This window comes from Dermacentor variabilis, chromosome 1 (genome assembly GCF_050947875.1).
Source record: "Dermacentor variabilis isolate Ectoservices chromosome 1, ASM5094787v1, whole genome shotgun sequence".
NCBI classification, from domain to species: Eukaryota; Metazoa; Arthropoda; class Arachnida; order Ixodida; family Ixodidae; genus Dermacentor; species Dermacentor variabilis.
In genome coordinates this window covers 50,904,394-50,922,115 of record NC_134568.1, presented here as the reverse complement: position 1 = coordinate 50,922,115, position 17,722 = coordinate 50,904,394, and the positions used below count along the sequence as shown (strand labels likewise).

The 17,722-nt window shown below is 45.6% G+C and overlaps 1 protein-coding gene across 4 annotated transcripts in view; it reads right to left on the bottom strand.

The window, feature by feature from the left end:
* The window catches only part of LOC142577811 (nonsense-mediated mRNA decay factor SMG7-like), a 118,832-nt gene that overhangs the window by 76,496 nt on the left and 24,614 nt on the right, over positions 1–17,722 (bottom strand). For all 4 annotated transcript variants that reach the window (XM_075687258.1, XM_075687276.1, XM_075687266.1 and 1 more), the window contains exons 9-11: positions 17,535–17,623; positions 10,944–11,159; positions 7,129–7,285 (exon numbers count right to left, since the gene is read on the bottom strand). In XM_075687258.1, the coding sequence (XP_075543373.1) occupies positions 7,129–7,285; positions 10,944–11,159; positions 17,535–17,623 (462 nt within the window). The remainder of the gene's footprint in view (positions 1–7,128; positions 7,286–10,943; positions 11,160–17,534; positions 17,624–17,722) is intronic.

The following is a 17,722-nucleotide window of genomic DNA, read 5'->3' as shown; positions in this document are numbered from 1 at the left end:
GCAACGCCGTCACGCGATTTTCGCACTCGGTCAGCAAACCCATTGCAACATCGTCGTCTCGGACAGCAACGAAATTCCTGATGACATCAAAAGCGTCCATCACCTGTACGGCGGTTGCCGCAGCCGGCGCTTCCTGTACGTCGTCGTCTTCTTCATCGGAAGAGTCCTTATCATTCCGGGCAGCTTTTATGATCTGCTCATCACTCACATCTTCGTGAACAACAACACAAGCGTCAGCGCCGATGTATTCGTCGAGCTCGAGATTAGGCGGCACGGTTCCTATTTCTCCCAGCGTTTTCCAGGCGGCCGCGATCCCCGGAGCCGGTGACGCCTCTTCGTCGTCGTCTGTAACGCCTGGTGTTAGGCCAGCAGAGTGTACGGGTCGACCTTCGGCAAATCCGGCGTGCCTGAAACAGTTCACAATTACTGAGCGCCCCAGTGTGCTCCAGGCAGCAGACATAATCTGCAGTGCCACGTACAAGTCCACCTTCGTGTCTCGGCCGGTTTCAGTGTTAAAAAGCAGCCGCTGAATTAACCTCCCGCGGTAAGCGCGCTTCAGGCTAAGAATCACGCCCTGATCGAGAGGCTGTAAGACAGACGTGCAATTGGGAGGGAAAAACCTCAGCTCCGTGTTAGTGAGCTTGACTTCGTCGGAGTGATGCGCTGAACAATTGTCCAAAAGCAAGCAAACTTTACGGCCCTGCCGCTTCATGTCGCGGTCGAATGCCATCATCCACTCGGTGAAAATAGCGCGGGTCATCCATGACTTGTTGTTCGCCTTGTACTGCACAGGTAGGCTACGAGTTCCCTTAAAACAGCGCGGCTTGGCACTTTTGCCTATGACTAACGGCGGACGCTTGTCCGAGCCATCCATGTTTGTGCAAAGCAGCACTGTGATGCGTTTTTTGCTGTGTTTGCCGCCGTGACAGCGCTGCCCCTTGAAGTCGAGCGTCCTAGCCGGCAACATCTCGTAGAATAGCCCGGTCTCGTCGGCGTTGTAAATGTCTGCAGGCGCGAAGTTGCTTAAAATTCCGGCCATGTTACTCGCCTTCCAAGCAGCTGCTCCGTCCACGTCTGCTGACATTGACTCGCCGCACAACACTTTTCCAACGATGTTATGGCGGGCCTTGAAACGGTTTAGCCAGCCAATGCTGGCTTTAAAATCATCAATGCCAAGTAGGCATGCATAGTTCAAGGCTTTCTGCTGGACGATGCTTCCGGACAGGGGGACGTTGCTGGCTCGTGCTTCCACAAACCACGCATGCACTGCTTTGTCCAACTCTTCATGGAGGGGCCGCGTCACCTTTTTGTGCTTCGAGGATGTGCCTGAAGCAAGTGCCATTCTCACGCTGTCCTTATTGCCTAGAATCGTTGACAGCGAACTTGCAGGAATTCCGAAGTCTTCAGCAATTGCCGCTTTCTTCCTTCCGCTTTCTGCTTGGGCGATTATTTGAGCTTTTTGCTCAAGGGAAAGAGTTTTGCGTTTTTTCACTTGCGTTGCCATCGTGTCCTGCGGATGAAAACTCGTCGTTGTCGAAGAGAAAGGCAGCGAGTGAACAACGCGACCACGACACAAAGCCAAAATGGCGGAACTGCAATCACGTGATTTCATGCTTAATGTGGCTTTGGATTTGACTTGGACTTCTCGCCAATAAAACTAGTTTCGGTTTCGATTTTGAACGCGAAAATTTCGTTGAAGCGGAAACGCTCTGCAAAAATGGTTCGTTGTGCAGAGAAATTTAGGCCATTAATTCTTATAGGATACTCGCGGGGAATAAAAAATTATTCGTTGTCGCGGAAATTTCGTTGTGGCGGTATTCGTTGTGGCGGGATTCAACTGTATAACCTAATATATATATACCCAAGACTGCATATATTACACACGATTAACCTTTGCCGCCAGGAAATACGGAAGTAATAAGAAGTGAAGAGAAGACAGGAAAGATGGAAACGTGGGAGAGAAAGACGAAGATCGGAGGGGAGGACAGGAAAAGGCGACTGCCGATTTTCTCCAGGTGGGACAGTCTGAAGGTGCCATCTGTGTGAAGCCGAGGCCGAAGAGGTGTGTTGCCTCCGCCGGGGGGCCTTAAAGGTCCAAACAACCAGCATCGGCTCAATCCCCAGGATCCCCTTTTCCCCAGACACGGCTAAACGCAGGAAGGGCCAATGCTTGTGTGCTCGGGTACGTGGCGTTGCAACACACCAAACGCCTGCTTACGCAGATGCCCCTGTGGGATCACAAAGAATGTATTGTTGCAAATGTACCTCATATATATATATATACTTGAAATAAAGTCTGGTGCCCTGCCTAGCCAGCTAAGCTAACCAGCTAAGCAGGTATTTACAGATACAATGACAACCAATAAGCTGTAGCATGACACCATCTCCTTGCTTAGTGACATGCTGATAGGCAAATTTTGCAAAGAGGACAGACCTTGAAAGTGCCACAAACTCTCAAAGTCTACAGAATACCAAAACAATCACACATCACTCACTGAAGTCTTGGCTTTTAGCTACCCTAAAGAGCCAGTTTTCTATCAACCACTGCCTTCAAGAGCATGCGCGACTTGAAACTGGACCACCTGCTGCAGGACAACACACACCATTGCAGAGAATGATTAATTACTCGCCATAAAGATCAACTTTTATGACACGAAGCTGGCACAGACAAAGGCCTTGCAATAGCTTAAGAGGGGATGTGGCTTTGAAAATCAACTTCCTTATTTCTTCATGGAGTTGGATGAAAATTGGCATAAATGTTTAGAATGTCTCCCTGATGCTTCCATACAAGTTTCAGAGTGATACCTTGAGAACATTTTATTCAATTTGATTCAGCAAAATGTTTAAACCTTGAACTTTGTGAAAAGCCCGGGAAACTTAAAAAACGTGATAGAAGGCGTGTTAAGTACTGACTGCATAGCTAAATGCACGCTGAAGGTTGTGACATTTTTGCTTTTCTTTTTTTTCAACGCAAATTTTTTGGAGTGTCATTTTTTATGTTACCTTCGTATCAAGCACACTTTCGGGGTGAACGAATAGCCACATCATAAATTTATAAAACGTCAAGGCCTATAAGCAAGAATGTCACGACCTGCACTGTAGCCCAAGGAACAAGACAAAAAAAAAAAAAAAAAAAAAAAAAAGACAGAGTCAGAATACGCCAAACGGCAACAAAGAAATCAGCTCCGCAAACTGAGCAGAAAGGCAAAAACACAGTTTTGAGAAAAAGGCCTTCAAAGTTTTGCCTTGCCTCCACTCTTCTAAAATGCACCAGGATTGTATTCCTTGGTGTCCTTAGCACAGCGGGGCTTCTTGGGTATGTGGCCTTTCATCTGATGTTTTTTTTATGCCTTTTTTTTTTCGTAGGGCATCATTTTCTGCAGCTCTTTGAAGGGAATGCTTTCCTGGCTTCAAGCCAAGTGATGCACAAAACTGTCTGTATGCACGAAGCGTTCCGGCGTTGCACTTGCAGATTGCCTCATTGACGGCTGTCTCCGCTGCGATCAATGAAGCATTTTGCTCTTTTGGTAGAATTGACCAAATGACAGAGTGGAGACTCTTGGCTGCATTCTGAGTCTTCTTGCCTTGGCAACGGCTGAGTAGCTGAGGATCCGAGAGGCGTTGATACACAGGCAGCAACGCAGCAGAAACATGCGTTGCCAATTTGTACTTGTGTTCTGGCGGAGCTTTACCTTCAGCTTCTGAAGCCCGGTGTCTGCACCAGCTCAGGGGTCCTGGTGGGCAGAGCTCATGATGAGGGTCTTTATCTGTTGAAGTGATATGATAGAAGGTTGACATTATGGCCCTTTGCATAACATCTACTTCACTATTGTTACGTATCGTCATGCCATAATAATTGGTGAGCTTATTGAATAGGTCTTGGGTCAGGCCACCCTTCCCTCCAATTGGTTTACTTCTGCTTTTTGAGACAAGTGTTCGCAGGGCTGTACCCATCCTCTTTTTCCCGTGACTGATACAGTCCTCTTTGTTGAATGTAATGAAGCCATAAGCCTTGTCTTCACAAAGGGCCTGGAAAGTACGGCTATCCCCATCACAAGCAATAGATGTGTAGCGGAGGTAATTCTTTTCCAGTGACCTTCTGAACAAGATCAACGCTGCCTCGACCTCCATTCTGCTTGAGTTTGCATCAGTGTTCTTTTGGCACACGTGATTCTCTTTCCATTCACTGTAGCCTTCATCGTTTTCTTTCGTCCCAAGCGTGCATCCATGGCATCTGTTCGAGAGCACAACGCTTAGTCAAGCACCAGACCAGTGTAAGATTCAATTACTGTGCCCACACCAATATGGGATGCATGACCACGTGTCATCCACGTGCCGTCGTAGACTACCGTAACATTTTTTTGTGAATGCCAGGTCCATTTCGCTGTAAACTTTCCGCACGACTGCCACAGCATCAGAAAAGAGACTTGCCGCAGCCATCTCGCCAGCAGGCCTTAATTTTGATTTCAGATGTTTTTGGAATGTCTTATGGTGCAAGCCTCTGTGCGAAACGTTCACTACTGACCAAAAGTCAGCCAGTGCAGTTGGCTCTCTGCCGGTGGTTTTAATTGCTTGCATTGTACGCATATTCATGTCTAAAGCCCTCTACTCTACTCTACTCTACTCTAACCTCTACCCTCTACTCGCGGCGATGACCATTCACTTGCAACAATGCCGCAGGCATTGCAGGTCAGTAGCAATCGTGCAGCCAATCCATGTCTTGTTCCCAAACGAACAGTCAGTCCCGGCTGAGAGCATCCTTGGCACAGCGCATTCTTGTACAAAGCATTCAATGCTGTGACCTGCACAACCAAAAACTCATCCGTCAGCTCCACATCGGCACAACTTCCTCTCTCACCTGTGAGCTTCATTTTTCTATTGGTCGCCGAAACAGGACTGAGTGATGCTTGCACTGTCTCGACTCGCCCACGAGAAGCTTCTATCGATATGTAGTGTGGTTCCAAGTGAGCCTGAATTATACTGCCGAATCTCGACTGCGTTTCATCCACGCACGAGGTGCTTGGTCGCGGGTCCGAGTCGTCGGCGCGTGAAGTGGTTGGTCGGGGGTCTGAGTCGTCGGCGCGCGAGGTGCTCGGTTGCGGGTCCGAGACGTCGGCGCCCGAGGTGCTTGGTCGCGGGTCTGAGTCCTCGGCACGCGAGGTGCGTCGTCGCGGGTCCAAGACATCGGAGCGCAAGATACGTCAGACGACGCGCGGCACTTCGCCCGCTGTTGCTGGGGGCAACCGCTCTGGAGACCAATGGGACCGCGCACCGCTGTCATGTGGCGCGCGCCGCCAATCAGGAACCTTCGCGAGACCTCGAAACTTTTGCTTTTTCTGAGTTTGTTTTCGCTCGGTGGAGGCCAGGAAGGCGGCAGATTTGAAGCTGAAGAAATGCTCTTTCTGTTGCGACCAAGATGGCGGCGCTCGGTTGCGCCGTTGCGGAGATATCCCCCCCCCCATGGCTTGAAAAACACCGTCTTTTTGAGATATCCGCAAAACTGCTCGTCGCCGTGGCTGATACTACAATTTTTTTAAAGCACTTCTAAGCGGTTTTCAGGGAAGATATTTTGGAATCGGGTAGAGATAGGGTTATAAAAACTGAAAATGTGATTTTTGAAAAATCGGTTTTTCGGTCATTTTTCGCTATGCGAAAGCCGCGTCCCCCCTTAAGCAACAAGAATAGGGGGAACCGAGTGGCTGAATTCTTATAGACAACTACCTGAAGCCAATGGACAATTAAGCCATGGAAAGTGTAGGAAAGCAAACTCGTCACTCATTGCCCAGCAAGGGTATTCACTCTGGCAGCCTTGATGTAGCATATGATGGAGGGTTTATTGGCCAGTTGCCTGTTTTTAAGATCTTGCACTATGTGATGCCTGCAGTTGAAAAGATGTTCTACGCAAGCCACTACAGTTGTGAGTGGCACTTTCCAGCACTCCCACATCTAGATTTAATCACATACACACAGATGCCCAAGAAAGTGAACGAAGAGGGGGGGGGGGGGGGAAGCATTCACCACCATAGAGCACTGCAAGTGTCATGCAGAGGGTGTAGGCTTGGCTCCTACTGGCAGCAAGTTGACTTTTTACAGTGAAGATGTTTATGGCTAAGGTTCAATGAAATTTTCATGTGTGTGAGCAAAGCAATGGCTCGTGCCACTGCTCGCGCGCTTCTTGTCATCATCTTCCACAGCTGGCTCCACTGCCACTCATCATGCCAGCGTTCCCATACTGCCCCTCGCGCTCGTGCCACTGTTTGTGCCTTCATCGTCTTTCTCCACAGTTGGCCCCGATGGCACTTATCATGCCAGCGTTCCCATACTGCCCCTCCCTCTGCAAAGGTGGCGATGGCACTGGCCCGCTGCCAGTCAGTGCAGTGATTTTGGTCTCAAATTCTTTGCCTCAATGTATTGCGAAATGAAAACACAAATGTATATAATGAATGTACGACACAAATGAATGCGAATGCATAAAAGTAAATGTGTGTGCGTAGCTTTCGTCACAATGATCACCGATCAAGACAATAAATGTGTTTGTACCTTTCTTCAAAATTCTGTGTCACCTCTTTCGTGTGCTACCCAGCTTCACTGGTCATCCACCTTCACAGAGTGGAATGGTTCATGATTTTTCCCCCCTTTTATTAAGAATACTAAGACTATTGCAAATGTATCTCAGATTAATTATTTCCACATTTCAATTCAGAAAAAGAAAAGCACAGTTAAGATATTTATGCTTTGCGTGGCTTCATATGATTGCAACAGCTAGGTGACATTGAACTTGTCATGTGAAGGACCCCTAGAATGCTGCTAGATTCACATGCTGAATACCAATCCATTTAGGAACTCAAATGAGCAGCTGCTATGAAATTTTAGCATGCAGAACTTTGCATTTGCCATTTTATAGCTACACGTAGACTCTTGGGCTGGTAGCAAGAAATTTGGCAAGGCTTTCTACTCTTGTCACCTTCACTACCTCTAACACAAGTTCAGACTGCAGCTAAACTGCCTCAACCTACAACTGAATGTCACAAGTGTAGCCTCATTGCTGTTCTTGGCTGCCACAGTGCAACTCTTATGCTTCATCTCGTCCGTACAAGGGAAGCTGCTGGAGAGGGAGAGAGCACTCACTGTGGCTTTCGAACGAAAGGCTCGCTGCGCAGCAGCTCCTGTTTGTGCAAAAGCCAGTCAAGGACCAGCTTTACCACAGGCACACTGCAGCAGTCACGCATGTCTCGAGGGTCCTGGAGCGCATGCATGGGCAGCAGGAAAGCATGCAACATGCTTGCTGCAAAATATAAAAATACACACTCCAGTTAGGAATGACACTTGGTGCAAAAGAAAGCAATGTTAGAGGGACAAGAAGATGCAAAAGTAGGCTAGTGAGCACCTTATAACAACACAGCGACTGTCTATATTTTTTTTCTCGTAACGTTAACTGCAAGTGTAAGCAAAAAAAAAAAAAGAACTTGCTATACAAGGAACATCTTCCTTTAAAGGGACCCTAAAGGAAAATACTAAGTCGACGTGGACTGTTTAAATACCTTTCCAGAAACCTCGCAACGCTTGTTTTGTGCCAAGAAAAGACTTAAATTACGACAAAATTGTATCTGAAGGGTCTGAATACCTTTTTCGAAATTCAAATCTCGCGCTACCCAACCGGGGGGAGTGGTGACATTGCATACGCCATCACTGCCCTATGCTGCCATCGGTGAGTAAAATGGCGCCCAACAGATGGCAGCACCGAGCCAAGACAGTGCGGCAGATTCGCCGCTGCAGCTGCTATTTGGTCAAGTGGCATAGACCGTTCTGGCATCCCACGACATCACATGGAAGTTGAATTCTCTGCTACTTGAGGTTTGTGCGAGTTTTGAGAGCCAGCAAAACCAGTGCAGCACTACGCGATCAGGAAAGTACTGAAACGTGAAAGCGTGGGTGGTGCAGAGTCGAGTGAAAACGACACCTTTCGACCATTCCCATAATTGTCAACGGTAATTTCAATGAGTTCTTTCTTCTAAACATGAAATGGAACTGGACAAGTGGCATTTTATTTCATCTTATAATACAATACGAGGATGTTTTTTGCACCGAGTTGTAGAGTACTAGTGAGAGAACTTAAACTGAGGAGTGCTTTCGTCATCGGGCAAGTGCTAGAATGTCCCGGGGGAGTCTCATCATGTCTCTGCATTTACCTCAATTTCTCAATTATTAAGGCTCTGTTCGCGATAATATTGACACCTTAGAGATTCTCGATCACTAATCTATCACTTTAGCTTGACTTAGTATTTGCCTTTAGTGTCCCTTTAAATGCCACAACCGTTCATAATGACAATTGCATGACAGTCTATGCCTATGCCACTGCAATGACATCTTTTAGATGTGGTCAAATCCTTGCTGTCTTGCTGTGCTGAAGCTACTGCCATCAAAAATATGCCTGCAGAAGAAATATGGATGCTGCAAATACTACATATGTCAATTCCGTGACTGAATTTTCTGAACAATCAATGTAGCAACCTGGGAACTATCCTTAGCAAAGAACTACATCTTCAGCACATCACATCAATGAAATGGACTTATTACAGTGAAACGGCAGATTTCAAAAAAATTGTGCTTAATCCTCAAGCACTTTGCATTCATTACCAGTGCCATCACTTGTACGTCGGAAGAAAAAAGAGAAAAGAAAGTTGAATGAGCAAAACTATTACTTCTATAGCAAGAAGAAAAAAAGAGAACATAGTGGTAGTACATTCCAACTATACAGAAAGGTTGGTTGGTAGGTTGGTTAATATTTATTCTACCGAACATCATCAGAGTAAAAGTGGGATGGTGAAAAAGCTGCAAATAATGCAGCTTAAAATATCACCGTTCACCGAATTTATGAAGAAAAGGGGTGGTGTTGAAGTGCGAGGCAGAACGTCCTGCCTCTTAATGGGACATGTGGATGCAGTAATTTCGCTGCATTTAATGCTTTCAGCAAGCACTGGTGGATGTTTACTTGTTTTACAAAAATAGGCAATTTTGTGACATGCTGTAAAGATGTCAAAATGCAGAAATTATTGGTAGGAAAAGAAAAGCAGCACTTCACCTTCAGGTGGGCCTCAGGTCACACAACATGAGAAAATAGCTAAACAATGAAGCAAACACGATTGGCTGTTTCACTCCATATGTTCTGTATTTCTCCTCTGCAGTCTTGTCTGTTTCCATGCTAAGAGTGAAATCCCTGCCACTGGTAAAGTTGCATGATAGATTGCCTCGTGGTGCCTATATGAAACTCTGTTCACAAGAACTTTGATATCACATCAATGTGAAACACTGTGTTTATGTAATGTTCACTTTCTCTTGGTGCTTCTCTCTTGCTGGCAATGTCTGAATTGACTAAGACTGCTTCTTTCTTATGAAGACTGGCAGAAGAGAGCTGCTCCACAGTCAATCTACTTGTCTGTATTTAGGCCTAAAGTTGTGACAAACAACTGAAGACTCCTCTCAACTGTGGCAGAAATGCGATGCCTAAGTGCCACATAATTATAAACAAATGAAGTTCTCTTGAAGCCTACTGCCTACAGAGTTTTCTGTCTGGACTCCCTCTCTACTGAGAGGGAGTGGCAGGCAGCAGCAGTCAAATTACTGCACCACTTTAAGCTGATGAACTTGCGTGGAACACACACTGCAGGGTTTGCCTCTGTGCTTGAACTCAGTGGCCACATATCAGTGCACCATGCACTACGACTGGATCTCGCGCTGGAATTGGGCATAATCAAGTGGTGGGCAGGTTAACAAGAGATCAGCAGTAAGCAGAACCAGTGGAAAGCAAAACCACTACACACTGTGGTGTGAGCCCAGTGTTTCTACGATGGAAGTGCCAACTGACAGAAGCTAGAATCAGCTGTCATATCTTTCCACTGGCAAAGCTGACCACTGCCCTGTACCCATTTTTCGTAAAGGTGCAGTTCCTTTTTATCAGTGTTGGTAACATTTTTATTCTGACAAAGTTGCCACATCATGGCCCAAAACATTTCATTTTTAGTGAAACTCAGCAAGTGATTTGAATTACGGGGTTTTATGTGCCAGAACCACGATCTGATTAGGAGGCGCACCATAGTGGGTGACTTTGGATTCATTTTGACGAGGTTCTTTAATGTGCGCCTAAATCTACATAGTCGCCCCCATTGAAATGCAGCCGCCGTGGCTGGGATGTGATCCCATGATCTCGTGCTTAGCAGCGCAACACCATAGCCACTAAGCAACCACGGCGGGTATCGCTAAGTGAGGATGACGATGACTTGCTTGGAATTAACTTTTTTATGTTTTAATTGCTCCCCTAGACAATTGCCCCTTATTATCTTTTAAACTATAGCTTCATATTATGTCCACCGGTGGCTAGTCAATGGTTGGAATGTAAAACGGGAAAAGAACCTCTAAAATTTTCTAAAACAGTATCAGATCTCAAAATTGTACTTTGCCTAGAAAAGCTGCTTTGATGCACCGAGATAGCTCACTAACAAGCTCTTCAGTATGCCTTTAGAAGCAGCGACAACTGGAGGTGCATATATATCACTTGGGACAAAATGGGGATGAGGCATTTGAACTTTTTGTGCGCAAAACAAACAGGGACGAAGAATAGGGGCAACACAAGGACGAGCGCTTCGGAAAGCGCTCGTCCTTGTGTTGCCCCTATTCTTCGTCCCTGTTTGTTTGCGCACAAAAAGTATAAATATGAATATGTTCCAACTAGGCCGACTCGCAGTGAGGCATTTGACTTAGCAAAAGTGCCTTGAGTAATTTTACCAAGGCACTTACTATTACCATCCCAAAAATGTCACTGAAAAAGTTGCTAAGACTCTAAAAAGGCAAAGTTGTCCTTAAGGTGACTAAAAACTTCTTAGATTTAATGACTTTCTCGCTAAGCGACCAACACTACTTTTGATGAACACAGGGGATGTACACACCGACTAGGTCGAGCAGAAGGTGTTGGGCCTTCTTGTGCGGGGGGGCGACAGTGCTCGAGTCAGTCGTGCTCGGTGCCTGCGTTGTGCAGTGCTGCTGGCTGAACATGCAGATGGCCACCATCTGCAGCAGCTGCCATGTGTCCAGCTTCTCCACCATCACCAGCGCGGGCAGGCTGCTTGTCAGAGAGCTCAGCACACCCTCAGCTCGGCTCATTTCTGCACCAAGCAATGGAGGCCAAGTGTCTCACACACCAACTCCAGAAGAGATATCGCAATGGCAAAGCAGTGCTACATGCCGCCTTTTCGCAATTCTAAACACCCCCTGCTATTTTCGCAAAAAAATTTGGAAAATGTTTGCATGTGAATCTAAGCACCACCATTTTTTGCGAGAAAGAGCGCGCAGCCCAGGCTATTAACACCCATGTTCACTTTGTCATCAAGCCGGAGCCATCAGAGTTCCCAGCTGGTGCGTCGGCGGTGGCACAATCTCTGGCTTCTTAAGCGCGGCCGCCTGGATTGGCACGCAACAGCTAGGGTACCCCGCCGCCGCGCGCTGATCCAGGCGGCCGTGTCTTGCTTTGCTGCGTTCTGACACTGCACGACAGATGGTGGCACAGAACACCAAAAACTAAGCCCCTCCCCAAAACCGGCCGAAAGCGACCTCGATAACTATATCAGCATGTTGTCACGTGGGCCTGGTATCGGTGGCGCTCAGCAAGTTTTGCGGGCATCATGGGTGCGCATTGCTTTGTGAACCCACATAAGCGGTGGGTTCACTGTCTGCACCTAGGTATCCTTTTTCTTAATAATTGCCAAATAAAATTTTATTTCTTGCACCCGTCTCATCGAGATATCACTGCGAAAAAAAGAAGGGGGGGGGGGGGCATTTTAGATATTTTGTATCTAAGCACTCCCCCTCACTTTAGGCATTGTGATTGTAAAACAATGGGAGTGCTTAGAATCGAGTAAATACGGTAATTTCAGTTTTTCTTCTTTAACTATGGGTTTGTGAATGGTAATTTCCGAGACCGAATCGAATATAGAATAATTTTCTAATAGTTTTCGAATACTGAACTGGTGCTCTCATCATTAAATAAACCTATCTCCACATCCTAGTACTACATTTACGTTAGCAAGTTTCTGTCATTACACAGAATTTTATTAAGTCTCGCTTGCTAAAAGCACAAGTGGAGTATAGGAGCAAATAAGCAGTTTATTCGCATACTCAGGAGTTATTGGCTAGTGTGAATGGTAGCGGTTTAGCTGTAAATGTTCGAGTAAAAGTATGAGAGATGGCACGAGTGTTTCGCTGCCAACGCCACCAAAGGGAGAAGGCTGTTCCTCTCTGGCTTGGAGTCAGCAAGTAGCGCAGATGTTCCACGAGTGCGCAAATCCATGCTTCTGTGAGACTGTCTTGCGAGGCCATGACACCAGAATAGACGAAAGCGCCACCATTCGCATGACTGTACGCACGAACGACCAGGCATTCGTGTCTAGCATGGGGCAAACATATCGCTTGATATCCAGTCGCGATGAGTCAGACTTCCTAGATTTGTCGCATGCCTATCGGCTCGTTCTGTAGATAGCAATTTGGCTAGCAAGCATTAGTGTATGAAAGGTGCAATAAATGCCCTTGTGATTGTTTGCACTAATGTGTTGTCGTTCCTTTATCCCAAGAGCACAGGTGAGACCCCCACACTATTTAATAAGAGTACAGCATACTGCATACCTTGACTTCTGTGTACCCGAGTTACTGATCGCTTTTTAACATTTTTGTTATGCAATACTTGTGCAGCACTGTCTTTTCTTGCGTAATATTTGTAAACATTAAACCTTGTGTTAAATTTTCTGATGTTCGATATTCGGTGTTTTCTTTCTTTATTATTCAATTCAATATTCAATTTGAAATCTACTATTATTCAGGGCCGGTATTTTGTAGCGATGCCTTTTACGATTCTATGCTTTTTCAGGCTTTTCGCGCTTGGCCAGTGGTCAGAGCGACTGTATGCCCACATTATCTATGGGATCAGGCGGCCGTGTGTGGTGGATGATAAGAATAGCATAGAATAAGGCATAAGGCATTGCTACAAAATAGCGGCCCAGTATTCGCACACCCCTGCTGTGTTGTTCCGGCACAAGACCACTGCAGATTAGGCACTTAAACACATTAGTACTCAGCACAGCAAGCTATGTCCAGAAATTTTTAAGCACCAAGAGTGGAAAGTTCTAATCTGGGCTATTTGGTTTTATATTCAACAAGGCAATAATAATAATAATAATATTTGGGGTTTTTGTGCCAAAACCACTTTCTGATTATGAGGCACGCCGTAGTGGAGGACTCCGGAAATTTTGACCACCTGGGGTTCTTTAACGTGCACCTAAATCTAAGCACACGGGTGTTTTCGCATTTCGCCCCCATCGAAATGCGGCCGCTGTGGCCGGGATTCGATCCCGCGACCTCGTGCTCAGCAGCCCAACACCATAGCCACTGAGCAACCACGGCGGGTACACCGTTCCGACGCCGGGAATGTCAACAAGGCAAACAGTGCAGATAACAGGATAAGCGAATTTCTTCGTATCACTTGTCCTATAGTCTATGCTGTTCACCACGACAAACAGAAGATGTTGCTGATGGGTCGTTTTGGCAAAGAGGTGATGGCGAGTTTGGTGGGGTTTTTTTGCCGTCCTTTAACTTGACTCATCAGATAAATCGACCAATTCTTGTAGTACCACTAAAGTCAACTGCACATTGCATTACATACAACCGAAAGTATTGTTAACAAAAGATTTTGACAACACGAAGTGCAAGGCTATGAATATGCAGTTGAACCGACTTATAATGATACTGGTTTTAAGATTATATTGGATATAACAATGAGCACAAAGACAGGCATGGCAAAACAGCTCACATTTTTAATTTTATTTTCCTGAGTTTTGCGCTCCTTTCCTTTTTGGCACCAACACCAAATAGGCCGATTTAATTGTTATAGCCAATGATGCCACATGGGAACATTCTAGTACTAAGCGGTTTTTTTACACTTAGAACACACACAAAATTTGAAGGTGTAGCAGCTGCTCATTACAGAGTTTTAGAATAGAAGCTCCAAAGGTTTTGCAGCCGCAAAGAAATAGCGTCAGCACCACTGCGCATGCATGAGACACATTGGGTTTTGCATTTGTGTTGGTGACACTATTTCACGGAAATACCGCTTCGACCCAAACTTGATGTAGAAGTTTTGCCCCAACGGACATAGTGGTGTCCCAGGGTGTCTACCAAGTTGACATTTTCAAATTCCCCAAGTTTTCCCGGTTTTCCCTGAGCACATGTGCAGAATTCCCTGAATGAGCCAGAACATTGTTTTACGTCAAGACAGGCTGACACCATGTTGCCCGATGCTGTCACTCTCTAGTAAGCATGTTGAAACAAAAAAAGATGATTTAATCCAGCCTGAATAGTTAGGAGTAACATCTATTTTATTTAAAAAGAAAACAGAAGGAAGGTGTTAGTAAAATGCAAGCGAAAAAAAAATGGTAGAACCCATTCCAAATTGAGCCGAACATTTTCAAATACGAATGAAAAGGAGATGTATACACAAGCAAATATTTTTGAATATGACCTATTTCTATCAACTGATAGCAAGCTCATCGGTATGAGGCCTGAACTTGACACAACTAAGATTCTCTCTCAACAGCTCGTAAGTCAACCTCAACTGTCTTGACATACTATCAGCCCGTACACAACATCTCAGTGTTGGGTTTCACTGCTTTAAAGAGTTTATTTTTGTTTAGATGAGGGACATCTGCATCTCGGCGTCAGCCAACACTTTGTTTTTTGAGCTCAAGCTCCTTAAAGATGCGGCGCCACGCTTCCTTTCCCGTTAATTCCTCAGTGCGTCGGTCCTTTCTGTTCCCATCCTCCTTCTGCTATGTGTTCACCCCATGGACCATTTGAAGCATCCTCTTGGTCAGTTGTACAGTCTACGTCCAATTTTCCGGACTCCCTAGGGGCTGCAATAACATTCGAAAAATTGAGCAGTCCGAAAAAAATGAATGCATGTCTTTAACTGCCCTTAAGGGTTAAAATTGCCACAGGCACGTCCGAAAAAGCTCTTAAGGCCTGCCAGTACACTTAAGCATATCAGTGCTCATACTGTGACAGGAGATGGGGGTGCACGCATGTATAATTAAGGAATACATACTGTGTTCTGTGACAATTGCCCCTTCCCATGCTTGTTATGCTTCACCGCGTAACACTGTTGTATTGAGGCGAAGCTAACCTTCGGAGACTGACCTTACGCAGCGTGCTGTGCTCTGCGAGCTTCGAATCCAGTCGCGAGGATTACAAAGGCGGAGTCGGTGTCATCGCTGACAGCGGCGAATTATTTCAATGAAAAACACGGTACCGCATGGCAAGAAGCTTAATAGCGAACGTAGAAGCAGCTAGGCCTAACGTTGCCGCCGTGGTGGCTACAGCTACCAGCGGATCTGCGTGCGAAAGTGCTGGTTCGAGGCGGCGAGGTAATCAAAATGGCGGCAGTGGTGGCTTTGATTAATGCCATTTCAGACCTGCAGTCAGGGCAATATACGTTGACTACATGGAGTACGTGGTGGCGCAGCAAAGCCGTGCGAATTATCCGGCATGTCCGAAAAATCGGGCGTCCGGAAAATCGGTCGTTAGCTACTCTAGCAATACCTCTTGCCGATGACCCAGCATCAATGACGATTCGTTGCGATTCCTCTGTTACTAGAGCCAGCATTAACACGACTTTCGTTCCCTTTCAATAAAGTTACAGCTAATTTTCCCTGATAGAAGCACAAATTCCCCGAGTTTTCCCTGAGTTTTTCCAGACTATTCAAATTCCCTGAGAATTCCCGGTTTTCCCGGTTGGTAGACAACCTGTGTCCATAAAAGCGACAGCTCTCGCTTTGTACTACATTCAACCCCAGTGCAACTTAAAGCCATCTAGAGCAATGAATGATGTCGCAGGCTTTCGCTCATTTCATGTAAAAAAACAAAGTCTAAGTGAGAAATCATTGTTATCTTTAAGATTGGTAGCCGAGCTTGAAGGCTGCTGGGCCTAACACAAATGCATCTAATTGCTAGAGAGAGGCCCGTCTCGTTGCTAGGTCGGCCGATATTGAATTCAGAGCTTAACAGGATAATTTATTATAAACACAGTATATTGGTACTCAGACTTGTTATTATTGATAACTCGTTGCTCTTGTGTGATGCTTTTTACGGCCGAAAGTATAGGGGCCCCTAGTCGAAAACTACCATTTATACCAGCGTAATGAATCCACTTTTTTTCCAAATATAACGAAGCAAAGTTGGGGGTGCATTCATTATCCAGGGTAAATTTCACAGAGACATTTTCGAAACAGCAAAAACTGAAAAGTAAGATAGTAATGACTTGGAACATGCATAAGATAACTTATCTTCGCAGTAAAAATACATGTATACCATTTGCAAACCATAACTTCACTCCGCATCGGAACCACCAGACCTGCCGTTCAGGTCGCTGGCATCTTCATCTACATTGTGGTTCCACCATAGAATAAAAATATCTTGGCTCTCCTGTAATCGAGCGCGGATATAAGTATGAAATGGCTACTGGCAAAGCAGATTGGTTGGAGATGATACTAGCCACAATCTTAAAACGAGTGTAGTGCACGTTTGCAACAGCACAGCCCACCACACCACACTGCACCATGCCATACTGTGCACTGGTCCATATGGACGCAGTAGTTTCCTGTCAAAGATAGAACCTCATTGCAAGTCTCATTTGGTCAAACAGCCATTCGTGACATACCGGACACTACTAGCCGCCTTCCTGTCTCTTTGTCTATGTCTGCCTCTCGATTTTTTTCTACTCTCAAGTTTGCTGGCATTCTCCTAGTATAACCATGTACCAACTAGCCCAACAAATCACTCTCATAGTTTTGGTATCTGTGCACGTGACCGCATGACCCTGGGAACAAGCAGACGAAGCGGAAGTACATCTCTCTTGCTTTGGTGCGAAGTAAAACAAAAAAAACATGCAGACATTTTGTTTGTGTTTTATTATTTCTCTAAACTTCAATTCGTCAATTCAAGCAACAGATCGCACAGATAACAGATGTTGTCTTGAATAATTCTCGAAGTCACGTGTCACCGTGAGCGACGTCACACTGCATACACGATTATGTAGACGTAGGAGCCCGACTACGTCACCGTCCATCTCGTCACCAAAGAGGGAAACAGCGTTCGAATTGAAATTTCAGTCCTTTCCGCGGCGTGTAGCAATGCAATTCTTTGCAAGCACGATCGTTGGCGCGTATTGTAAGCTCTGCGCTTGTCAGCTTGAAATGGCCAGACCTGGTGAGGGGCCCTTTAACGCCATACTCATCTACCGTTAGTTTGATCAGTTCTGAACATGTAGTACAGTGCTCTTTCAAACTCGTCTAAGATGGTGAACAATTGTGCCATTGGATGTGAATCAAGGTTTCTCAACAGACATTGATAAAAACAAGGTGCATCCTGCACACCATTGTAACAGCTCAGAGATTTGCATATATACACGAACAAGCAAGATACAATCGCACATGTATTACCTGTGTGAAGATAGATGTGTGCATGAAACTGAAGAAATGCTGTAGTGTACTCATACGGTGTCATTTTCGTCTTCCCAATGGATGCAGCACTGTAAAATAAAGTACAAGGTTTAGTCAGGACATACTCATGCAGAACAGAGCTATGCCTAAGCAAGTACTATAAACTTGCAGATTTTACTACAGAACAG